Source organism: Procambarus clarkii, chromosome 93 (genome assembly GCF_040958095.1).
Source record: "Procambarus clarkii isolate CNS0578487 chromosome 93, FALCON_Pclarkii_2.0, whole genome shotgun sequence".
NCBI lineage: Eukaryota > Metazoa > Arthropoda > Malacostraca > Decapoda > Cambaridae > Procambarus > Procambarus clarkii.
In genome coordinates this window covers 1,299,637-1,324,636 of record NC_091242.1, presented here as the reverse complement: position 1 = coordinate 1,324,636, position 25,000 = coordinate 1,299,637, and the positions used below count along the sequence as shown (strand labels likewise).

Sequence of the window (25,000 nt, the reverse complement as noted above, 5' to 3'; positions counted from 1 at the left end):
TTCTGTTATGCATCATACATGTGTTTTCCTAGTCTTCAGCTAGTTTAATATATAATAGTCTTGGTTAGCGGGTCTTTATTCTCTTACATTACCATTTCTTTATATAGATTAAGAATATGTACAGGAGTGGATTAAATATTTGTACTTAGCTAGAAGAGAGAATATCCAGAAAAAAATATTTTGTACAGGAGGGGAATCTTAATTATCAAGTTATCAGGGGGGAAAGCGCCAAGCCATTACGACTATATAGCACTCGGAAGGGGTCAGGATAAGGATTTGGGCTGGGACGGGGGGAAAGGAATGGTACCCAACCACTTGTGGACGGTCGAGGATTGAACGCCGACCTGCATGAAGCGAAACCGTCGCTCTACAGTTCACGCCAGGGTTGTGTCACGTCCTCGTATTGTCCAAGACGCCGCTACTAGAGTTGCACCTTGAGGTCGGGATGTGAAACTGGTGAGATCCAGCATCAGTTATCGAGAGTCGAGAGATGGAGGCTATCCCGAGATGCTGGCGTGATGTTAAGATGACATCACAATCTTAGATACATCATACTCCTCTCACTGATGTCAATCTAGGTCTAACATCACGGTGTGTCCAGCTCTCTCAGGATGATGTTGTTTTCGATTTAGCTACTCAGAACGAAGTGTCCATGTAGCACGGGCTATGGTGAGCCCGTAAGTCTCTCAGGAAGAGAGAGATCACAAGGGTCACACCTGGAAGGGATGACAGGTCATGAGGGGAGGTCACAGTGAGGAAAGAAGACAGGTCGAGCCTGGCCTCGGGCCGGGCTTGGGGAGTAGAAGAACTCCCAGAACCCCATCAAGCAGGTATCAAGCAAGTAACTAGAGGTCACATGGGGTCATAGGATCAGTGACTGCCATGGATCACAGGGGACTGGAGCTGATCAACAGGATCAAAATCGCCATCAGTTGTGATGGTCCTCACTTGGCAGTGGGTTGCCAAGGAAACCTTTGACCATTAGTCTCCCCTCGCGTCTCCAAACCTCTCTGACGCACCCTCTGATGCACTGCCTCTTCCCTCGACGCACTCCCCTCCTCACAAGGACCAGGAATGTGGCTGTGATTGCTCAATAATACCGAGTTTCGTTACCAGTAGTTGGGTATCGGTATCTCGGGTGGTAGATCGATTGGTTGTTTCACCCTCCCCCCCCTCACTCACGCGCACGCACGCACACACACACACACACACACACACACACACACACACACACACACACACACACACACACACACACACACACACACACACACACACACAGGTCCTGTTGATTGACAGTTGAGAGGCGGGACCAAAGAGCCAGAGCTCAACCCCCGCAAACACAACTAGGTGAGTACAACTAGGTGAGCACACACACACACACACACACACACACACACACACACACACACACACACACACACACACACACACACACACACACACACACACACTTGAATCTTCAAGAAAGGTAATCAGGAGGAAGCACTTAACTACAGACCTGTATCACTAGCAAGTATCCCCTGCAAAATACTTGAAAGAATGATCAGACTAAGACTTGTTGCACACCTGGAGAGTATTAGGTTTATAAATGAACATCAACATGAGTTCTGGGAAGGGAAATCATGCCTAACAAACCTTCTGGAATTCTGATATAATTACAAGAATAAGGCAGGACAGGGAAGGATGGGCAGACTGCATATTTCTGTACTGCCAAAAAGCCTTTGATACAGTACCGCACATGAGACTGCTATTCAAACTTGAGAGGCAGGCGGGAGTAAGACAAAAGGCCCTAGTATGGGTAAGGAACTACCTAACAGGAAGGAGCCAGAGAGTAACCGTAAGGTTACGGTATGGGGCGAGAAGTCGGACTGGCAAACAGTAACGAGTGGAGTACCTCAAGGATCGGTGCTGGGACCAGTTCTATTTCTAATATACGTTTGTTTACAGGAGTAGAGTCCTTTATGTCGATGTTCGCGGATGACTCAAAATTAATGAGAAGAGTTGTGTCAGATGAAGATTGTAGGATCCTCCATGAGGACTTGAACAGGTTGCAGAGATGGTCAGAGAAATGGTTACTGGAGTTCAACACGAGCAAATGTAAAGTTATGGAAATGGGATTAGGTGATAGGAGACCAAAGGGACAGTACACAATGAAGGGGAACTGCCTACCTGTGACGAAGCGAGAAAGAGACCTGGGAGTGGACGTAACACCTAATCTAACTCCTGAGGCACATATAAATAGGATAACGACAGCAGCGTACTCTACACTGGCAAAAGTTAGATCATTCAGAAACCTAAGTAAGGAGGCATTTATGGTACTTTACACTGCCTACGTTGAGACCAGTTTTAGGGTATGCCGCCCCATCATGGAGTCCCTACCTGAAGAAACACATAAGGAAGCTGGAAAAGGTTCAGAAGTTTAAGACGAGGCTCGTCCCAGCGTTACGAGCAATGTGATATGAAGAGCGCCTGAAGGAACTGAACCTGATGACACTTGAAAAAAGAAGAGAGAGGGGGAGGGATATGAGAGGAACATACAACATACTCAGGGGGATTGACAGACTGATTGATTGACTGATTGAGTGGAAATAGACGAAATTTTCAAACTGAATACTAACAAAACGAGGGGACATGAGTGGAAGCTGGAAACATAGAGATGTTAGGTAGTTTTCTTTTAGCGTGAGAGAAGTGGAAAAATGGAATGCACTTAAGGAGCAGGTTGGGAAATCAAACTCTAGGTATGATAGGGAAATGGGACAGAAGCCATTGCTGTAAACAACCGATGGCTAGAAAGGCGGGATCCAAGAGTCAGTGCTCGATCATGCTGGCACAAATAGGCGAGCACACACACAGAGGTTTCTGTGGAGGCTTATTATGTTTGAGGAATCATTACTCATCATTTAATTTTCTCCTCACCTGCCCCTGGGTGTACCTGGGTGTTAGTCAGCTGCCACGGGCTGCTTCCTGTGGGTGGAGGCCTGGTTGAGGACCGGGCCGCGGGGACACTAAAAAGCCCCGAAATCATCTCAAGATAACCCCTCTTCTTTTCTTTTCTCCCCCCTGTTCTTCTCTCCTCCCTGTTCTTCTCTCCTCCTTTTCATCTCCCTCGCCCTCCCCTCTTTCCACTCTCCCACTCCTGTTCCACTACCCCGTCCATCCCCACTCCACCTGGTTCAGACACTGACGCTCGCTCGCAGACACAAAGGCCTGGTCCTTGACGAGGAAGCCGTGAATAGGTGTCGGAAGGCACAATTGATGTTTTCCCATGGCTTAGACTGGTGTTTCTCCTCCCCGAGTTGGCTTGACGTCTGAGATCCACCTGCCGGAAGGGGGTTAGGTTATCTTGAGGTTATCTTGAGATGATTTTGGGGCTTTTTAGTGTCCCCGCGGCCCGGTCCTCGACCAGGCCCCCACCCCCCAAGAAGCAGCCTGTGACAACTGACTAACACCCAGGTACCTATTTTACTGCTAGGTATCAGGGTCATAGGGTGAAAGAAACTCTGTCCATTGTTTCTCGCCGGCACCTGCGATCGAACCCAGAACCACAGGATCACAAGTCCAGCGTGCTGTCCGCTCGGCCGACCGGCACCCATAAATGCAAATGTTTGCAACATTTGAAATGGGCTAGAGGTCCTTTAAATGGGTTTGTGGTTATGGCAATTGGTTGTGGAGGCTCTGAAGTGAGTTGTTTAGTAGGTTTGGGGGGGGGGGTTATTTGGCTGTAAATTGGTTTGGGTTGCCGTAACGGAATCCGTGGATTTGGTTTGTGGGATTTCTAGATACTTTCTTGGGGAGGGGTATGAGTTTCATGACCGTCTCGCCTTCCTTAGGACCCTCCAGCCGTCTCCTTCTGCCTAAAAGACAGCTTAAGAGGATTAGAAACTTTGGCAATTACTTTAAACCTGATTATAATATTAACACTGGCTTAATGAAGAAGATGCGAACCCTGCGCCATTAGCTAACTCCGTCCAGGGATTACAATCACTCGGCTACCAGGTGTATACATGTGACCCTATGCTGGCAGTGCATACAAAACTCTATGGAACGGCGCCTTCCAAGAGCCATATGAGCCGGTGTGTGGTGTGGGCCCCTTTGGGTTTGGTCGTGGTCAGGGCCCCTTTGGGTTTGGTCGTGGTCAGGGCCCCTTGGGTTTAGAGGGGGACGCCCTCTTGGGTAGGTAGGGGGTGAGGCTTGTGTGTTAGATTCGAACCCTCGTCACGGCCCTTGTGGATTTGTTCTTGTGTTGATGTATTCCTCGCTCCCTGCGATGAACCAATAATCACGGTGCCTCATCTGGGCCGCTAGTATTGAGGGCTCAGCCTTGAAAGGTTGGTTAGTCAATGCCATTGATCTCACGACATCCCTCCCAGAGTCTCACAATAGCTGGCCTCTCTGCGGGGCTTCCTTGTCTCTCAAGGTCCCTCTCTGTCTCTCAGGATGAGGCTCCGGGTCGTGGGTGGGGGGGGAAGGTTTGTAAACAGGTGTGTGTATATGTGTATTCATCTAGTTGTATTCACCTAGTTGTATTTTGCGGGGATTGAGCTTTGCTCTTTCGGCCCGCCTCTCAACTGTCAATCTACTGTTACTACTATTTTTTTTCTACAACACACACACACACACACAGGAAGCAGCCCGTGACAGCTGTCTAACTCCCAGGTGCATATTTACTGCTAGGTAACAGGGGCATTCAGGGTGAAAGAAACTTTGCCCGTTTGTTTCTGCCTCGTGCGGGAAACGAACCCGCGCCACAGAATTACGAGTCCTGTGCGCTATCCACCAGGCTACCAGGTCCCCCAAATAAGTTGTCAGAAGTGGGATGTGTGTGTGTGTGTGTGTGTGTGTGTGTGTAATTTTGTAATTTATTTCGTTTAGTAATTTTTGTTTAATTTATGACGTGATTTTCTTATTTTATATCGATTTTCTGTATTGTTTCAGATTAGTTGATATTTTGTTTTTGTGTTGTTTACATTCTGTTTACACATTTTACGGAGACATTATTTAAGTAAACAAAGACAGGCGGATAACTTGTCAGACGACAAGACAGTGAGGGAGTTATCTTTCAGTTAGAGGAAGTTATCCCGGCTTGCAACCTTCAGTACACCGTGCTAGGCCGATACTGGGATTGAAATTATCAACAACGTGTTCGTTTCCTTAGTGCCATGGCTGACTTAGACGATGTTCAACACTCCCTTCTGTCACAGGAAGAGGAGATTGAGCTCCAGTTTGGTAACAATGGGAGCGGCGTTACGGACCGCACGACCAGCCATGATGGTAATTCGGTGAGGTTCACCTACAGCAGTTTTGGTCAAGGAATGGATAACCTGACTAGGAAGGTCGCGCCAGGCTTGAAAGAACACGTTACCGATGCACGCACCAGAGAAAACGGTAACACAGCGGACACCAGAGAAAACGGTGATGCAGCGGAGACTAGAGAAAACGAAGATATCGTGAGGCGAGTGAGGAGTGACGATACTCTAGAGGCTCGCGCTACCATCAAACGCTTGGAGTTCAAGCGGAGTAGGAACTATCGTCGGTCCCTACAGTTCATCGACGATACCCCGGATAGTCAGATGGACGATGACTCGGGCACCTTCTCCCCCCAGACGGTGGGGAAGCTGGTGAGCGGCTCCATTCACAGGTCGGCGGAGAGCAGACGCAGTTACAGGGAGGATAGTAAAGAGGACGAGAAGGAGGTAAGTGTATTAAGATTATTAGTTCACCCTCTCCATCCGGTTATAATTCCTTACGTCAGACTGCAAGCAGCGGTGTCCAACAGCCTCGTTGACCAGACTACCAACCACATCTGGTCGGGGACCGGGACGCTGGTGGACATTGATCCTCGGAATCATCTCCAGGTAAGGTTCCACTTTCCGGTGCAGAAGGCCTGGCCGTCTCCAGCATGCAGGCCACAACAGTCGCACGACTCCCAGGTTTTAATTTACTGCCCAAACGTCTTCGTTCTGGGCGGGGATCGAACCTGGGACCTTTAGGGTTTGATCCGACTGCGTTGATCACTGACTGTTGGTTTAGTATTTATTGACATTTATATTTTTATGTCATTGTATTTTCCAGTTATAATATATGGATAATCAATTACCAGGAGAAAAATACACTAGTTTCCCATCATTCTCTCCATAATAGTTTTCTATTATGGAGGGAAGGCTCTCTCTCTCTCTCTCTCTCTCTCTCTCTCTCTCTCTCTCTCTCTCTCTCTCTCTCTCTCTCTCTCTCTCTCTCTCCTCTCTCCTCTCTCCTCTCTCCTCTCTCCTCTCTCTCTCGCTCTCGCTCTCTCGCTCTCTCTCTCGCTCTCTCGCTCTCTCTCTCTCTCGCTCTCTGGCTCTCTCTCTCGCTCTCTGGCTCTCTCTCTCGCTCTATCCCTCGCTCTCTCCCTCCCTCCCCCCCCTCCCTCCCCTTTCCCCCTCTCCCTCCCCCCTCCCCCTCTCCCTCCCCCCTCCCCCCCCATGAACACATGTGCCAGCACAGGTGTGGGTAGTCGAGCGTGATCATACGCTAATGAACTTATGTACATATAGAAGCAGGTCAAACATATGTAATCACATTCACACATGTGTAATCAAATCACATGCCTCAGGATTAATTATGGCATGTGATACAAAAGTGTGTAATTAGTAATGTGGTTTGTGACAAATGATTTAGTGATAACGATATTGGACGTGGATAATTAATAGATCCCATTTCGTGGTATCAAAGAGTGGATTAGTTCACTATTATTTGTTGCTAATTGTTCGCTTGCGTGAGCAAGTGGTTACCAAGGACCGTTGGCTACACACACGCACACACACACACACGCACGCACCTGTAACAGGAACCTGTACATCTGTTGATTGACGGTTGAGAGGTGGGACCAAAGAGCCAGAGCTTAACCCCCGCAAGCACAATTAGGTGAGTACACACACTCGCACGTGTGTGTGCGTGCACGCACACACGCACGCGTAACATCAGCAGCATACGGGAACTCTTAACAAACAATAGAACAACTTTATAACCGTAATATATAAGTATTATATATACTTTATATATATATAATAATAACCTATAATTATTTATTTTAGCGCTGGTACGTGGTGGTGGTGCCCTCGATGCCCGTGTTAGACATGGTAGCTTGTGCCTGCTACTTAGAGAAAGGGAATTTCCGAGTGTTTGCTATTGATGTTGTCTTCCATTCGAGTGTAGCAACGGAGTGAGGCAAGGGGGAGAGAGAGCGTGACTCCTGCAGGCGAAAGCAGGCGGCGGTAGTGTCTGCAGGAGGCGGCGCAGCAGACATAGTCTTCGGCGCGTCGTTCGCTACAGCACCGCGCGCGACTTGCTACTGGAGACAACAGACACGACAAGCGACACCTACACGCCGCCCCGACGCTCGTTATTAAACAAGAAACGAGCAAGCACGGTTTCCCTGTCGTGAGTGGGTGCCCCTCGTTCGTGTAAGCTTTCGTGCGCGTTCGCGACTCCGGATTCCCCCAATACCTCGTCACCTAACTGCTCGCTGTGTTGCCTCGCGGCTCGACCCATAGGCCCTGGTTGATACCTGGTTGATACCTGGTTGATACCTGGTTGATGGGGTTCTGGAAGTTCTTCTACTCCCCAAGCCCGGCCCGAGGCCCAGACTTCACTTGTGAGAGTTTGGTCCCATAATCGCACCAGTTTTGCGGGAGTTAATGGGCATCTCCTTAATGGGCATCTCCCTCGTGCCCGATCCAGGGCCAAGCTCCACCAGGGTAGGATAACCTTTGCCCTCCCTTCCCCACACACACGCAGGTGGCTGAGTGGACAGCACGCTGCATACGTAGTCCTGTGGACTGTGAGTTCGATTCCCTACGCCGGCGGAAACCTAGCAGTAAATAGGTACCTGGGAGTTAAACAGCTGTTACGGGCTGCTTCCTGTGTGTGTGTGGGGGGGGGGGGAGGGGGGAGTTAGTAGTTAGTAACAATTGATTGATTGACAGTTGAGAGGCTGGCCGAAAGAGCAGAACTCAACCCTCGCAAACACAACTAGGTGAATACACAAGAGGCCACAGGAGGGCCACAGGAGACCACAGGGGGCCACAGGAGGCCACAGGAGGGCCACAGGAGACCACAGGAGACCACAGGGGGCCACAGGAGGCCACAGAGGGCCACAGGAGGCCACAGGTGGGCCACAGGAGGCCACAGGGGGCCACAGGAGGCCACAGGAGGCCACAGGAGGTCACAGGGGGCCACAGGAGGCCACAGAGGGCCACAAGAGGCCACAGGAGGCCACAGGTGGCCACAGGGGGCCACAGGAGGCCACAGGAGGCCACAGGAGGCCACAGAGGGCCACAGGAGGCCACAGGGGGCCACAGGAGGCCTCAGGAGGGCCACAGGGGGCCACAGGACGTCACGGGGGCCACAGGAGGCTACTGGAGGCCACAGGAGGCCTCAGGAGGGCCACAGGAGGCCACAGGAGGCTACAGGAGGCCACAGGAGGGTCACGGGAGGCTACAGGAGGCCACAGGAGGGCCACAGGAGACCACAGAGGACCACAGGGGCCTCACGGCCAGACTTAACATAACACACATTAACAACATTGTTAAGGGTGTTGCGGGAGTCTCCGCGTGTCTGCTCTCACATTTATTATTTTTATTGTCTTTATTTTTTGTTTACCTGTTCGTGTTATTTTCCTGTTTACCTGTTCGTGTTATTTTCCTGTTTACCTGTTCGTGTTATTTTCCTGTTTACCTGTTCGTGTTATTTTCCTGTTTACCTGTTCGTGTTATTTTCCTGTTTAATCCGTTGTTGTTTTATTCATCTTGGCTGTATCTGTTATTGGCCTCGTGTTGTGGTGGCCGAGGTTTTATCCGTTACTTCGCCTGTTATCTGTTTATGGTATACAGTATACACCTGTATACTGCGTTTGCAGTATACAGGTGTACACACCTGCTCCACACTCTTGGTGCTGTGGTGGCCTGCTGCTCGAGTGCTCAGAGTGACGGGAGAAATTGAATTAAACCACACTAAGTGTGGCACCATGGGCCGTGTGGCACCATGGGCCGTGTGGCACCATGGGCCGTGTGGCACCATGGGCCGTGTGGCACCAGGAGCCGTGTGGCACCATGGGCCGTGTGGCACCATGGGCCGTGTGGCACCATGGGCCGTGTGGCACCATGGGCCGTGTGGCACCAGAGGCCGTGTGGCACCAGGAGCCGTGTGGCACCAGGGGCGTGTGGCACCACGGACCATGTGGCACCAGGGGCCGTGTGGCACCACGGATCATGTGGCACCAGGGGCGTGTGGCACCACGGGCTATGCTTCATAAACTCTGACATAATAATAATGCCATAAAGACGTGATGCTTTTGTTACATTTTAAAGACATATTCAGTCTTTTCACCATCACTGCCAGTATTCACCCAGGTGTCCACACTGAAGACATTTAAATGTCACGACCACCAGCGCACTCTAAGGTTAATATAATAGTTTTTTGTATCTGAATATTTTTAAGGAGGAAAAGTGATGTGGAATGGGTTTGTGGGAGGGCATCTAGGCGTGTGTTCTGGGAGAGAGAGAGAGGGAGAGAGAGAGGGAGGGAGGGAGGGAGGGAGGCTGGGCGCTTCCCTTGAGTGAGTTTCCCCGGAAGGTCGGAGGGAACTAGAGTGAGGGAGGGGGAGGGAGAGAGTGAGGGAGGGGGAGGGAGAGAGTGAGGGAGGGGGAGGGAGAGAGTGAGGGAGAGAGTGAGGGAGGGCAGTTCCCACCACCTGTGTTCTATCGAGACAATAAGGCGTGAGGCAGTGGACAGTGAATGTGCCAGGCACGGCCCTGTGTACGTCAGGTTTACCTCTGGTCTCCCTCACTCACAAGTCTCCCTCATAAACCAACCAAATGGTTTATGAGGCTGTGAGGGTCGTCCCTCCGGTGTACACGTGCTGCTTTCATACTCATGTTCCTCATCACGTGCGAGTCGTGTTCAACTTTCCCCTCACAGTAAAACTCATTATGAGTAGCTAATGTGAGGGGAAATGAGGCGCCCACGACGCTAAACTAATTTCAATTAAACTTACCGATAGTGAACGTTATTGGTATGAAAATGAATGATATTGAAAGTGATTGGCAATTAAATTTCTGGTATAATACTGGTATTGAAAAATGATTGTGAAATTGAATGACTATTACAAGTAATGGAATTAATAGTGATTACACGTGGACGACTCGTATGGAAGTGCAGGTATTAACGAGCAGTGAGAGTGGTTGTGTAGTTAGTAATGGTGACGATGACCTTTGTATCTTAGGCTTACGTTAGTGAGGTGTTTTATGTTCATTTATTATGTACCCATGTTGTGGGTAGTGGTGGATCCCCATACCCATGTTGTGGGTAGTGGTGGACCCCCATACCCATGTTGTGGGTAGTGGTGGATCCCCATACCCATGTTGTGGGTAGTGGTGGACCCCCATACCCATGTTGTGGGTAGTGGTGGATCCCTATACCCATGTTGTGAGTAGTGGTGGACCCCCATACCCATGTTGTGGGTAGTGGTGGACCCCCATACCCATGTTGTGGGTAGTGGCGGACCCCCATACCCATGTTGTGGGTAGTGGTGGACCCCCATACCCATGTTGTGGGTAGTGGTGGACCCCCATACCCATGTTGTGGGTAGTGGCGGACCCCCATACCCATGTTGTGGGTAGTGGTGGACCCCCATACCCATGTTGTGGGTAGTGGTGGACCCCCATACCCATGTTGTGGGTAGTGGTGGACCCCCATACCCATGTTGTGGGTAGTGGTGGACCCCCATACCCATACTGTGAGTGGGGTTGGACCCCCATACCCACCCACGTTTTCGGATCTATTAAATTTGGTTAGAATTCTAGGTATATTGCTGCTTTTGGACTTACCAAAGGCAATAAAGCAAATTGAAAAAAAACAGACAATACAAAATATTTGTTTCTGTAGCCAGTGACTGGAAATTGAACTGGGATTGATGAGGAAATTATGAGGATTGATGATTGACGCGTCGGGGGGGGGGGGAGGTTTTGGCTGTTGATGTGCTTCTTGCATACGGATCCACCACCCCCCCCCCTAGAGATTGAGGGGGGGTGGGGTGGAATGTCTGGGGTGACATTCGAGGGTAGGGAGGCCAGGGGGAGCCGGAAGTCATTCCACTTAAGTACAGACAAGCTGTGTAGGTTAAGACTAGGTTGTTTTGATTTTCTGTTGGATGGGATTGGGTGGGTCAGAGACCGGGCCACGTGGAGATTGATTCCTGGGACCAGTAACAGGTAGTCTGTTTTGATTTTGTATTGGATGGGATTGGGTGGGTCAGAGACCGGGCCACGTGGAGATTGATTCCTGGGACCAGTAACAGGTAGTCTGTTTTGATTTTGTATTGGATGGGATTGGGCGGGTCAGAGACCGGGCCACGTGGAGATTGATTCCTGGGACCAGTAACAGGTAGTCTGTTTTGATTTTGTATTGGATGGGATTGGGTGGGTCAGAGACCGGGCCACGTGGAGATTGATTCCGGGACCAGTAACAGGTAGTCTGTTTTGGTTCTTGTGTGTATATGTATCTACTCCCCCTGGCCGGGCTTGGGGAGTAGAAGAACTCCCGGAATCGTCTCCAGGTGTACAGTACTGGAGGTTGTTTTGGTATGGTATAATTTGATGGGTGATTGTGCTGATTGTGTCAATTACTGTTGACACGCTTTGCTGGAGCCGTTCGTGAGTGGGGGGCGGCGTGCTGGAGTGAAGGAGCCTTCCCTGGTAACATCAGGAAGTATACATCATCATAAGTATACTTGGTAATAGGTATACTCTAGTGTTCCCTGGTGGCATATAACAGCAGGCCATTGAGGAACTATAATGGGTACAAACTACAACATTTGCCATGAAGCAAGAAATGCTGGCACGATATCCTCTGGAATTGGATATTGGATTAAGTAATTACAAAGCTGCGGATGCCTTGTACAGGTAGGTCCTCTTACCTTGCGTAGGCTCCAAGGATCAACGTCCCCGCGGCCCTGTCGCTGACCAGGTCTTGTAATTGGACTTTGAGAACTGTACTATGGGTTGTGTTGGGTAAGGAAAGGAGTGGGGGGGGGGGGAAGGGTTTACGAGGTGTAAAAACTTGCCCTCAAGGACATCTCCCCGACGGAGAAATCCTGCCGGACGGGGCGTGTCTCCTGGCGGGATTATCATCGCATTGCCCGCTATTGTGAAGGGTAGCCCATGGGCAGGACCTTCCCTTCGGACCTCCCGAGCCGAAGGGAAGGTCCTCCCACTTCATTTCCCCCGTCTATCTCCCCTTTCCCTCTGTCTCCCATCTCCCTAGATCTCTCTCCTTCATGTCTTACCCTACTTCTATGTCTTAGTCCCTCATGCATAGCCGTCTGATTTACCTATTATGACTCCATTTATGTTCGGTACATAATAGAGAGGAAAGGTAACCGTTTATTTCGAGGTTATCACGTTTTTGTGTTCGTACGCTCCCTGTTCCGATGTCTTAGCAGTGTGTCGTAAATCTCTCTGGTCGTGGCTAGTTTGTTTTGGTTACGGGTGCTGCCATCTGGTGGTGGTGGATGTTAGACCACAAATGAAGGAATAAAACAGGAGTTTCTTTAACTACTTTGGTATTTCATAATACATCTTCAGAAGACTCCTTCTGTAAATGTATTAAATACGAAAGTACTTTAAGGAAATTCCTGTCTTAATCCTTCCTTTGTGGTCACACACACACACACACACACACATATATATATATATATATATATATATATATATATATATATATATATATATATATATATATATATATATATATATATATGTCGTACCTAGTAGCCAGAACGCACTTCTCAGCCTACTATGCAAGGCCCGATTTGCCTAATAAGCCAAGTTTTCATGAATTAATTGTTTTTCGACTACCTAACCTACCTAACCTAACCTAACCTAACCTAACTTTTTCGGCTACCTAACCTAACCTAACCTATAAAGATAGGTTAGGTTAGGTTAGGTAGGGTTGGTTAGGTTCGGTCAAATATCTACGTTAATTTTAACTCCAATAAAGAAAAATTGACCTCATACATAATGAAAAGGGTAGATTTATCATTTCATAAGAAAAAAATTAGAGAATATATATTAATTCAGGAAAACTTGGCTTATTAGGCAAATCGGGCCTTGAATAGTAGGCCAAAAAGTGCGTTCTCGCTACTAGGTACGACATATATATATATATATATATATATATATATATATATATATATATATATATATATATATAATCTTGGCTCTTTGTTAATATTTTTCTATTTCTAGTATGATGTTTAAATTATCTCTGAAGCTGGTCTAGCAGTTCATATGTATACAGGCAAGTATGATGAATATATGCTAGTGTTTCTTAGGTACATTGACTGAATAGAGGTACTCATCAGCCCTTGACGTGTTGCTCAGCTGTGTAACACGGGTATATTTACTCAGTGTTGCAGTATAGTGTGTGGCAATGGCTGTGATACGTGTGTATCACAAGCGTTGTACCTCACCCAGCCCCAATACTCCACAACTGCTGCGTCAGGGTAAATGTCGTTGTATAGCATACAGACTGTGCTTAGATGACTTGGCATGCGCTGTAGAGGAGTCCTGACGGGACGGAGATAGAATTATGAGTGAACTGTTAACCTTGTTATTGGTGCAGTAGAAAATATGGTTACCGGCAATCGATGATCCTTAGCAGTATGGCTTGAATGGGCACTGCTACAGTGATGGGAACTTGGCCACTGCTACAGTGATGGGGAACTTGGCCACTGCTACAGTGATGGGGAACTTGGCCACTGCTACAGTGATGGGGAACTTGGCCACTGCTACAGTGATGGGGAACTTGGCCACTGCTACAGTGATGGGAACTTGGCCACTGCTACAGTGATGGGGAACTTGGCCACTGCTACAGTGATGGGAACTTGGCCACTGCTACAGTGATGGGAACTTGGCCACTGCTACAGTGATGGGAACTTGGCCACTGCTACAGTGATGGGGAACTTGGCCACTGCTACAGTGATGGGGAACTTGGCCACTGCTACAGTGATGGGGAACTTGGCCACTGCTACAGTGATGGGGAACTTGGCCACTGCTACAGTGATGGGGAACTTGGCCACTGCTACAGTGATGGGGAACTTGGCCACTGCTACAGTGATGGGGAACTTGGCCACTGCTACAATGATGGGGAACTTGGCCACTGCTACAATGATAGGGAACTTGGCCACTGCTACAGTGATGGGGAACTTGGCCACTGCTACAGTGATGGGGAACTTGGCCACTGCTACAATGATAGGGAACTTGGCCACTGCTACAGTGATAGGGAACTTGGCCACTGCTACAATGATAGGGAACTTGGCCACTGCTACAGTGATAGGGAACTTGGCCACTGCTACAATGATAGGGAACTTGGCCACTGCTACAGTGATGGGGAACTTGGCCACTGCTACAATGATAGGGAACTTGGCCACTGCTACAGTGATAGGGAACTTGGCCACTGCTACAATGATAGGGAACTTGGCCACTGTTACAGTGATGGGGAACTTGGCCACTGCTACAATGATGGGGAACTTGGCCACTGCTACAATGTTGGGGAACTTGGCCACTGCTACAATGTTGGGGAACTTGGCCACTGCTACAATGATAGGGAACTTGGCCACTGTTACAGTGATGGGGAACTTGGCCACTGCTACAATGTTGGGGAACTTGGCCACTGCTACAATGTTGGGGAACTTGGCCACTGCTACAGTGATAGGGAACTTGGCCACTGCTACAGTGATAGGGAACTTGGCCACTGCTACAATGATAGGGAACTTGGCCACTGTTACAGTGATAGGGAACTTGGCCACTGCTACAGTGATAGGGAACTTGGCCACTGCTACAATGATAGGGAACTTGGCCACTGTTACAGTGATAGGGAACTTGGCCACTGTTACAGTGATAGGGAACTTGGCCACTGCTACAGTGATAGGGAACTTGGCCACTGCTACAATGATAGGGAACTTGGCCACTGTTACAGTGATGGGGAACTTGGCCACTGCTACAATGTTGGGGAACTTGGCCACTGCTACAATGTTGGGGAACTTGGCCACTGCTACAATGTTGGGGAACTTGGCCACTGCTACAATGATGGGGAACTTGGCCACTGCTACAATGATGGGGAACTTGGCCACTGCTACAATGTTGGGGAACTTGGCCACTGCTACAATGATAGGGAACTTGGCCACTGCTACAATGATGGGGAACTTGGCCACTGCTACAATGATGGGGGACTTGGTCACTGCTACAATGATAGGGAACTTGGCCACTGCTACAATGATAGGGAACTTGGCCACTGCTACAATGATAGGGAACTTGGCCACTGCTACAATGATAGGGAACTTGGCCACTGCTACAATGTTGGGGAACTTGGCCACTGCTACAATGATAGGGAACTTGGCCACTGCTACAATGATAGGGAACTTGGCCACTGCTACAATGTTGGGGAACTTGGCCACTGCTACAATGATAGGGGAACTTGGCCACTGCTACAATGTTGGGGAACTTGGCCACTGCTACAATGTTGGGGAACTTGGCCACTGTTACAGTGATAGGGAACTTGGCCACTGCTACAGTGATAGGGAACTTGGCCACTGCTACAATGATAGGGAACTTGGCCACTGCTACAATGATAGGGAACTTGGCCACTGCTACAATGATAGGGGGACTGGAGTGGTTTTACTGATGACATTTTCGACAAAACTTGTTATTTTTTTCCTCCTTAATATAACCCTGGGAGATGTTGGTAGAGAAGGAGGAATGTCTGGGGTGACATTTGAGGGCAGGGAGGCCAAGGGGCCCGGAAGTGATTCCACAGTAGTGAAGACAAGTTATCTCCGGTGTGAGGCTGATCAGGCAGATTAGTTGCTGTGGGTACTCGCGTAGATCTACGACTACGACAGTGTCTGGGATACTCCCGGACGCAGGTTCGAATCCTCGTCACGGCCCTTGTGGATTTGTTCAGATCTACGATTACTTTGTGTGTGTGTGTGTGTGTGTGTGCTTACTTAGTTGTGCTTGCGGGGGGTTGAGGTCTGGCTCTTTGGGCCCGCCTCTCAACTGTCAATCAACCAATTGATTCCCGCGTCTGGCTGTTCAATTCTTCTTCTTCTTGGTGTTCGCTCCTTCAGTGCTCGCTAGTCTTTCATTCTTGGTGTCGTAGAGTGCAACAACCGACCAAGGTAATGATTGCGAGGTGACTTAACAGCCTGGTTGACCACACCACCAACGTGGAGGCCTGGTCAGAGACCGGACCGCGGGGACATTGAGTCCCGGAACCAACAAGATGTAGCTCGGAAGATACTAGCATTTTATGAGCATCTTGTTGCAAGTATCGTAGTTCGTTTGAGACTGCTAACTAGGCCAGGCTTTGACAGCTCCCCCGGGATACAAGCCTCGCTCTAACTAACGACTGTTACTTGAGGGGAATTAGTGTGGGTTTCCCTAAGGAACACGGAGCCAGAACACGCCTTCTGCTTCACAAGAGGGGACAGCCCCCCTCTCCTGCGCCTGTGCCCTGCTTCCTGTATATAATTGTTACAGTTTCCTGGCGTCCGCAGTCATGGTGGGAAGTTTGAGGTTCAGTTTCTCACTTCAAGTAATGTTCTTGCTTCGTATTTTTCGAGTTTTATTTAGGGTAAGAATATCTCTCTCTCTGTCTCTCTCTGTCTCTCTCTGTCTCTCTCTCTCTCTCTCTCTCTCTCTCTCTCTCTCTCTCTCTCTCTCTCTCTCTCTCTCTCTCTCTCTCTCTCTCTCTCTCTCTCTCTCTCTCTCCCACAAAATAGCTACAAGACCCATTTTGTTATGTAAAAGCTTGTCACTTGGCCCTCATATGCGACTCGGTTGATGTAAGTGAACACAACCACAGTATAATATTCCCCGAGTCACTGTCAGGGAATAACTTGCAACGGTTGAGTCTCACAAGTCAAGCCTGGCCTCGGGCCGGGCTTGGGGAGGAGAAGAACTCCCAGAACCCCATCAACCAGGTATCAACCAGGTATCAACCAGGTATCAACAAGGTATCAACCAGGTATCAACCAGGTATCAACCAGGCATCAACCAGGTATCAACCAGGTATCAACCAGATTGGTTGAGTTTGTATAGTGTTTGTATAGTCCGGAGCAGAGGATGTGTTCAAGGAGATGTCCTTCTCTCGTGCTTGAAAAACTGCTGGTTTTCTGCTCTAGTGCGTTTATGCAATGTGGGTGGTTGTTGTTTAAATGTTGCAGGTGGAAGGGGGAGATTGTATTCACTATTGTTGTGGGTCTGTGGTAGGGGGGCGTGGGTCTGTGGCAAGGGGCGTGGGTCTGTAGCAGGGGGCGTGAGTCTGTGGCAGGGGGCTTGGGTCTGTGGCAGGGGGGCGTGGGTCTGTGGTAGGGGGTGCGTGGGTCTGTGGCAGGGGGGCGTGGGTCTGTGGTAGGGGGCGTGGGTCTGTGGCAGGGGGCGTGGGTCTGTGGTAGGGGGCGTGGGTCTGTGGCAGGGGGGCGTGGGTCTGTGGTAGGGGGCGTGGGTCTGTGGCAGGGGGGCGTGGGTCTGTAGCAGGGGGCGTGAGTCTGTGGCAGGGGGCTTGGGTCTGTGGCAGGGGGCTTGGGTCTGTGGTAGGGGGCGTGGGTCTGTGGCAGGGGGCGTGGGTCTGTGGTAGGGGGCGTGGGTCTGTGGCAGGGGGCGTGGGTCTGTGGTAGGGGGCGTGGGTCCGTGGTAGGGGGCGTGGGTCTGTGGTAGGGGGCGTGGGTCTGTGGCAGGGGGCGTGGGTCTGTGGCAAGGGGCGTGGGTCTGTGGCAAGAGGCGTGGGTTTGTGACAGGGGGGCGTGGGTCTGTAGCAGGGGGGGGGGGGCATGAGTCTGTGGCAGGGACGTGATAGAAGTGTTCCGGGAAGCTATAGGGACGCAGGGAGGAGGGGGAGAAATGGCGTCCAGTCCGGCCTTGCCTACGTCAGCCAGTTCTTATAACGATGCTGTTGGGCTGTGAGGGTTGTCCCTGAGCGTGCCTGGGCACCCACCAGCCTCACACACCTGGCCCTAACTTGCCCTGCCCCGTCCTGCACACTCCCGTCTCCTTCACGCACGCTGGCACACGAGTTCCTGCACTCTACTCGCCTGCCCGGCTCCCGATCTCCATTCGACTGCCCCTAAAGAAAAATAGTTCTAGCTTCTCAACTGTGCTCGGAGGTCCATAGAGACTGTGTTGCGCTCTCCTGTCTTGCCGACACTAGCCACAAGCACGTATTCGCCAAACGCACGCGCGCGCACGCATTTCGCCACACTCGCATACGCATGCACTATTCAAAGAGCGATTCGGATACAATTTCGTGGATGATTCAACGTGCGCTCGTGAGCGTTCGTGACAACGAAATGAATGCGCATATCTCCGGTGCTTTAGTGAGGCGCGTTGCGGAACTGGCCACCTCACAGTGATCACACGAGGAGTCGCAGACAACAGGTTGCAAAGCTCTGCCCTTGAGAAGTGCAACAGTTAATTTGTATACAAGGAAGGTTGGTGCACAGAGCACTGGTTTCTGCCCCCCGTGACCATAGAGGCTGTGTTAGGCTGTGTTCAGTTCTCGCTCTATGGCGCTATAAGTTCGTCCGGAACTTATAGTTTAGGTATTGAGAAATCTGCTACTGGAAAGATATGAAGTTGGCCTCGACAGTCAGTGAAGTGTATCGCCAGCATCCGAGGAGATGCAGTGAGCGGTGTTGGTGTCAGTTGCCAGCGTCAAGTGACTGCTGATGGGCGGGAGTCCGGGGATGTCATAGGCGGTAGTGCAGCAAACTGGTATGTGTGGAGTGACCCCCGCCGCGAGCGAGCAGTGGCCGCGCGCGCGTGCAAAGCAACACTCCATAAGAACACCTCTCAAAACTGGCCACTATTAGCCATGGGCCAGGCCCGGGAGAGTACGGTACAGCGTGTTGCTATAGTGTGGAGTGCGTGAAACCTTCCCAGGATAAGATATGGTAGTGTATAAATCCGCTTATTTAAGTTATCTTGAGTATCTCAATGGCGCTGCTCATTGAAATGCTACGGTGGTTCATTGGGGATAACTACGAGTTAAGAACAGTTATATAGAACAAGTGACTCGTGTTAACAACACAAATGAACTCGTTTAACACCGTCGCTAGTTACCTCTTGGTTAGCTGTGGTATTGGAACCTTATGTAACTGATAATTGTGGTATTTAACACCATAACGGGAGGTGTTAGCAGAGCATCACAAGGATATGGAGCTTGAGGAGGAACAAGTGCCTCAAATTCCCCCCCTTCCCCCCCCCCCCGTCCGTCGCGTCTAAACTTGGATAACTTGGAATTCAATTTTTAAAAGTTGTCTTCCCCAGAGAACTTAATAAAAAATTGCAAATCGAAAACAAATAGCTTCATATCGTTTAATAGTAATTATTGGCTGTATTGTTCCAAGCAAGAGTAATTAGATATGTGTATAAAAAGTGCTTGAAGTGTTCGTAATAAGTGCTTGAAGTGTTCGTAATAAGTGCTTGAACTGTTTGTAATAAGTGCTTGAAGTGTTCGTATTAAATGCTTGAAGTGTTCGTAATAAGTGCTTGACCTGTTCGTAATAAGTGCTTGAACTGTTCGTAATAAGTGCTTGAACTGTTCGTAATAAGTGCTTGAACTGTTCGAACTGTTCGTAATAAGTGCTTGAACTGTTCGTAATAAGTGCTTGAACTGTTCGAACTGTTCGTAATAAGTGCTTGAACTGTTCGTAATAAGTGCTTGAACTGTTCGAACTGTTCGTAATAAGTGCTTGAAGTGTTCGTAATAAATGCTTGAACTGTTCGTAATAAGTGCTTGAACTGTTCGAACTGTTCGTAATAAGTGCTTGAACTGTTCGAACTGTTCGTAATAAGTGCTTGAACTGTTCGAACTGTTCGTAATAAGTGCTTGAAGTGTTCGTAATAAATGCTTGAACTGTTCGTAACAAGTGCTTGAACTGTTCGAACTGTTCGTAATAAGTGCTTGAACTGTTCGAACTGTTCGTAATAAGTGCTTGAACTGTTCGTAATAAGTGCTTGAAGTGTTCGTAACTTTCAAACCTGGTACAGTTTCGGCAAGCTGCAGCCGCTACAAAAGTTTGTGAAATAAACGACCACTGTATTAATTGTTGGTGGGATCGTGTCAAATGGCTGTTCAGTTGGTACCGGACAAAAGGCGTCATAATTGCGTGATATACCGAGCTGTTGCGTAAGGCATTGTGTTCCTTTGGTGTTCAGAGGCTGGCACGACAGTTCCCTCATGTCTTAAAGTTTTTTTGTTTTCATTGTTAGTTTTTGCGAGTGGTAATTTGCTTTTGATTGGACGTTCGAAGGGGGGGGGGCGGGGTATTGTGCATGTGGTGTGCGCTGGAAGGCAGGTGTGTGGTGAGGAATGTGTGTAATGGGCGCTGGAAGGAAGGTGTGTGGTGAGGAATGTGTGTAATGGGTGCTGGAAGGCAGGTGTGTGGTGAGGAATGCGTGTAATGGGGTGCTGGAAGGAAGGTGTGTGGTGAGGAATGTGTGTAATGGGTGCTGGAAGGCAGGTGTGTGGTGGGGATTGTGTGTAATGGGCGCTGGAAGGCAGGTGTGTGGTGAGGAATGCGTGTAATGGGCGCTGGAAGGCAGGTGTGTGGTGAGGAATGCGTGTAATGGGCGCTGGAAGGCAGGTGTATGGTGAGGAATGCGTGTAATGGGGTGCTGGAAGGAAGGTGTGTGGTGAGGAATGTGTGTAATGGGTGCTGGAAGGCAGGTGTGTGGTGGGGATTGTGTGTAATGGGCGCTGGAAGGCAGGTGTGTGGTGAGGAATGCGTGTAATGGGCGCTGGAAGGCAGGTGTGTGGTGAGGAATGCGTGTAATGGGCGCTGGAAGGCAGGTGTTTGGTGAGGAATATGTGTAATGGGTGCTGGAAGGCAGGTGTGTGGTGAGGAATGCGTGTAATGGGCGCTGGAAGGCAGGTGTTTGGTGAGGAATGTGTGTAATGGGCGCTGGAAGGCAGGCGTGTGGTGAGGAATGCGTGTAATGGGCGCTGGAAGGCAGGTGTTTGGTGAGGAATATGTGTAATGGGTGCTGGAAGGCAGGTGTGTGGTGAGGAATGCGTGTAATGGGCGCTGGAAGGCAGGTGTTTGGTGAGGAATGTGTGTAATGGGCGCTGGAAGGCAGGTGTGTGGTGAGGAATGCGTGTAATGGGCGCTGGAAGGCAGGTGTTTGGTGAGGAATATGTGTAATGGGTGCTGGAAGGCAGGTGTGTGGTGAGGAATGCGTGTAATGGGCGCTGGAAGGCAGGTGTTTGGTGAGGAATGTGTGTAATGGGTGCTGGAAGGCAGGTGTGTAGTGAGGATTGTGTGTACTCACCTCGGAGTACTGTGTCGTTGAGCACTGTATGGTTGTTGTTGTTATAGATTCAGCTACTCGGAAGTTCCAAGTAGCACGGGCTATGGTGAGCCCGTAGTGGACTTACCCGGCACAGGAGCGGGGCAAGTAGCACGGGCTATGGTGAGCCCGTAGTGGACTTACCTGACACAGGAGCGGGGCAAGTAGCACGGGCTACGGTGAGCCCGTAGTGGACTTACCTGGCACAGGGGCGGTGCTGTGCTTTATGCCGGCACTATATCGCTGCTCTTCCAATTCATACACATACTCTCTTTAACCTACATGAGAGGTGAGAAGTACTGTGCAGCTCCAGTAGGACCTAGACCTGTGCTGACATGAACACTGACGTCACAGTGACGTCACACCTTGTGTATACCGTATATAAAGCAACCTTTCTCTCTCATTAGTGTTTGGGTGTGTTTAAAGAATAACTCACTGTAACTCACTGTGGGAGCCGGTCGGTCGAGCGGACAGCACGCTGGACTTGTGATCCTGTGGTCCTGGGTTCGATCCCAGGCGCCGGCGAGAAACAATGGGCAGAGTTCCTTTCACCCTATGCCCCTGTTACCTAGCAGTAAAATTGGTACCTGGGTGTTAGTCAGCTGTCACGGGCTGCTTCCTGGGGGTGGAGGCCTGGTCGAGGACCGGGCCGCGGGGACACTAAAGCCCCGAAATCAAGATAACCCCTTTCCCCCTTTACTACCCTCTCTCTAGCCTCCTCCCCCTTCCGCCCCATTAACAGCCCTTTTCCACCTACCTTCCCATTATTTCCCGTATAATAAAATTCTACGCGTTTATGTCCTCTATTGAGGATTAATGTTGTGGTATTAGTCGTCTTTATTATTTGCATCAAAGTTCGGATTCTTTATTTGTGAGATGTTCGTGTGTATATGTTATTGTTTTGTATCGTGTATTCACCTTGTGTTTGCGGGGGTTGAGCTCTGCTCTTTCGGCCCGCCTCTCAACTGTCAGTCAATCAACTGTTACTAACTACTAATTATTTTTTTTTTCATATTTTTAAATGTGTTTTTGTTGACCAATGATGTGATGGTATTACGGCCGTGATCTGAACCTGTTCTAAACCCTCAATAATCTGACGAATCCGGAACTAATCTGATGAATCCGGATCTGTTCGTGGTCGTGTCTTCCGATGGCCCCCCCCCCATGCGCCCTTCCGTCACCCTGCACTGGATTACTCTGAATCTCCATACGCTCACCGGATTACTCTGAATTTCCCTACGCTCACCGGATTACATGGTCGCCCCCGTTCTTCTATTCCGGATTCCATGTATGCTCCTCGTTCACCGGATTACCTGTATGCTCCTCCCCCCCCTTCCCCACCATCCCTACACCCACTTGCGTGCATGCTGCTTTGTGCACGCATTTGCGTACACGTGTGCGCGTTCCTGGCGCCCCCCACTCACAGAGGACGTACACACTGTCGCTGCGGGGAGGGTGGGCTCCCATTGTGGGTGGTGGGGGGGAGTTCAGGATGGGCACGGGGTCCTCCATTACCCGCATTAATGGGCATACAATGGCCCTGCCCACCCCCATACCCCACGCCTGGGGGCATGGCAACACCCTCCATGAGGTACGCAACCCTTCTTGCGTTGTATGACAGTGTATAATTATACACTGTAATGTATTGTGTTTTTAGTGTATAATTAGTTGTACCGTTTTTTATTGTTATTCACAAGTAGTGTTTATATTCTTATTCTATGCATTTCTATGCTAATAGTTTTTGAAGAATTGTTTAAGTTTCGCATTTTTCATTTGCTTCAAATTTTTTTAATTTTGCAGATTTATGTATGGTTTTACATTCATTATACAGTATTTTTATATTTAAAATTGTATCGAGGATAATTTAGCTGTTTTCAACATGTATGTATAATGACTGATAATTTTATATCCTACAATGACTTATAGTTTATAATTTATGATGATTGGTGAAGATTTGCCACTCAGGATTGTGTACAGGGCTTGAGCTCTAGCTCCTGGTACCTGCCTTAACCTAGTGGTGGTTGTGTAATGCAGTGATTTACAGCTCTCTTGAGAGAGAGAGAGAGAGAGAGAGAGAGAGAGAGAGAGAGAGAGAGAGAGAGAGAGAGAGAGAGAGAGGGAGGGAGGGAGGGAGGGAGGGAGGGAGAGGGCAGGGGGGGATATTTTTGCTTCGTTGTGGTACAAGGTACCATTGGTACCTGGTACCACTGGTACTGATTCCTTGACCAGTCCAGGAACCCAGGAGATCTGGTCGGGAACCGGGCCGCGTGGACGTTGAGTCCCGAAATCACCGCAAGGTAGGCATTCTACAAGATAGACTCCCAAGGTGGGAAGTCACTTTCCTTAGTAAACTCTTAATAGGTGTAAATTTCCCAAGGATTACACTATGGTAAATAGTGAAGCAAGTACTGATAGTATAGCAGTAGATAAGATAGGTAGATAAGAAGCGGCACATTTGGCACTGTTGTGTCTGGCAGTGGTGGTTGGGCTTGGCACTGTTGTGTCTGGCAGTGGTGGTTGGGCTTGGCACTGTTGTGTCTGGCAGTGGTGGTTGGGCTTGGCACTGTCTTCACGTGTGTTCTTGGCACTCTCTCCTTTCTTGGCACTCTCTCCCTGTTTAGGGGAAACTGGGTCGGTGCCCGTTGACATAACCCGGGCAGACGAGGCTGAACTAGTCATTAGAGAGGTCTTCTTGAGACCTTGAGACCTTCACAATCGACTTGAGAATGGTCCAGGACGGACCGAAACGTCGTCGTCGTCCCTTCACCTTCTAGTGTGTGGTCTGGTCAACATTCCAGAGGTGCCTAGGGGGTATTACCGGCACGTGCTTCTCCATCAGCTCTTGGCTGAGCTTCAGCTCTTGGTCCCCCCCTCTCTCATGTCAATGGACATGTGAACAAGTGTCTTGACGTTGGGGCCCTCGTAGCCTGGTGGATAGCGCGCAGGACTCGTAATTCTGTGGCGCGGGTTCGATTCCCGCACGAGGCAGAAACAAATGGGCAAAAGTTTCTTTCACCCTGAATGCCCCTGTTACCTAGCAGTAAATAGGTACCTGGGAGTTAGTCAGCTCCTGGGGGTGGAGGCCTGGTCGAGGACCGGGCCGCGGGGACACTAAAGCCCCGAAATCATCTCAAGATAACCTCAAGAAGATTGACAGGTTATGGTTCATCTGTCATGCTTAGTTTGCAGGCCATGAGTAGATTCTGTCTCCATCACGTCACTTTCCTGTCCATTTCATGTATGAAATGTCCTCCAGCTGTCCACCTCCTCCTCTTGTCACTAGTTTCCGTGTCAACCCTGTCGCTTCACTGGACGTTTTTGGTTATTTAAAGACAATTTTAAATGTTCAAATATACGTTAAGAATGTAAGCTGCAATCCACAACAGTCTGGATGATAATATTTTAGTCAATTGGCTCTCCGAGAGTCGAACTTGGATCTTGAAACTTCGATGAGAATCATAAATTGTAAGTGATTATATTTTGTCAAGCAGTGCGGTAATCAATCATGTGGACGCTGGCAGGAACACGCAAGAAACACAGTTCTGGGACCAGCAGCAGCAGCAGCAGCAGCAGCAGGAGCAGCAGCAGCAGCAGCAGCAGCAGCAGCAGCA

General features: G+C 49.5%; 1 protein-coding gene and 1 long non-coding RNA gene across 14 annotated transcripts in view; one reads left to right on the top strand and one right to left on the bottom strand.

Moving 5' to 3' along the window:
* LOC123746870 (adenosylhomocysteinase-like 1) overlaps positions 1 to 25,000 on the top strand; it is a 306,477-nt gene that overhangs the window by 142,797 nt on the left and 138,680 nt on the right. The window contains exon 2 of one of the 11 annotated variants that reach the window (XM_069319575.1): positions 4,939 to 5,696. The exons of 9 other annotated variants lie outside the window; for them this stretch is intronic. In XM_069319575.1, coding sequence (XP_069175676.1) covers positions 5,163 to 5,696 — 534 coding nt within the window. In that variant the 5' untranslated portion in view covers positions 4,939 to 5,162. Of the gene's footprint in view, positions 1 to 4,938; positions 5,697 to 22,866; positions 22,981 to 25,000 lie in introns of those variants that run through there. One more of the 11 variants, XM_069319586.1, reaches the window with a different exon arrangement.
* Positions 1 to 25,000, bottom strand: part of LOC138359858 (uncharacterized) — a 118,204-nt gene that overhangs the window by 59,093 nt on the left and 34,111 nt on the right. The gene's annotated exons all lie outside the window — the stretch shown is intronic.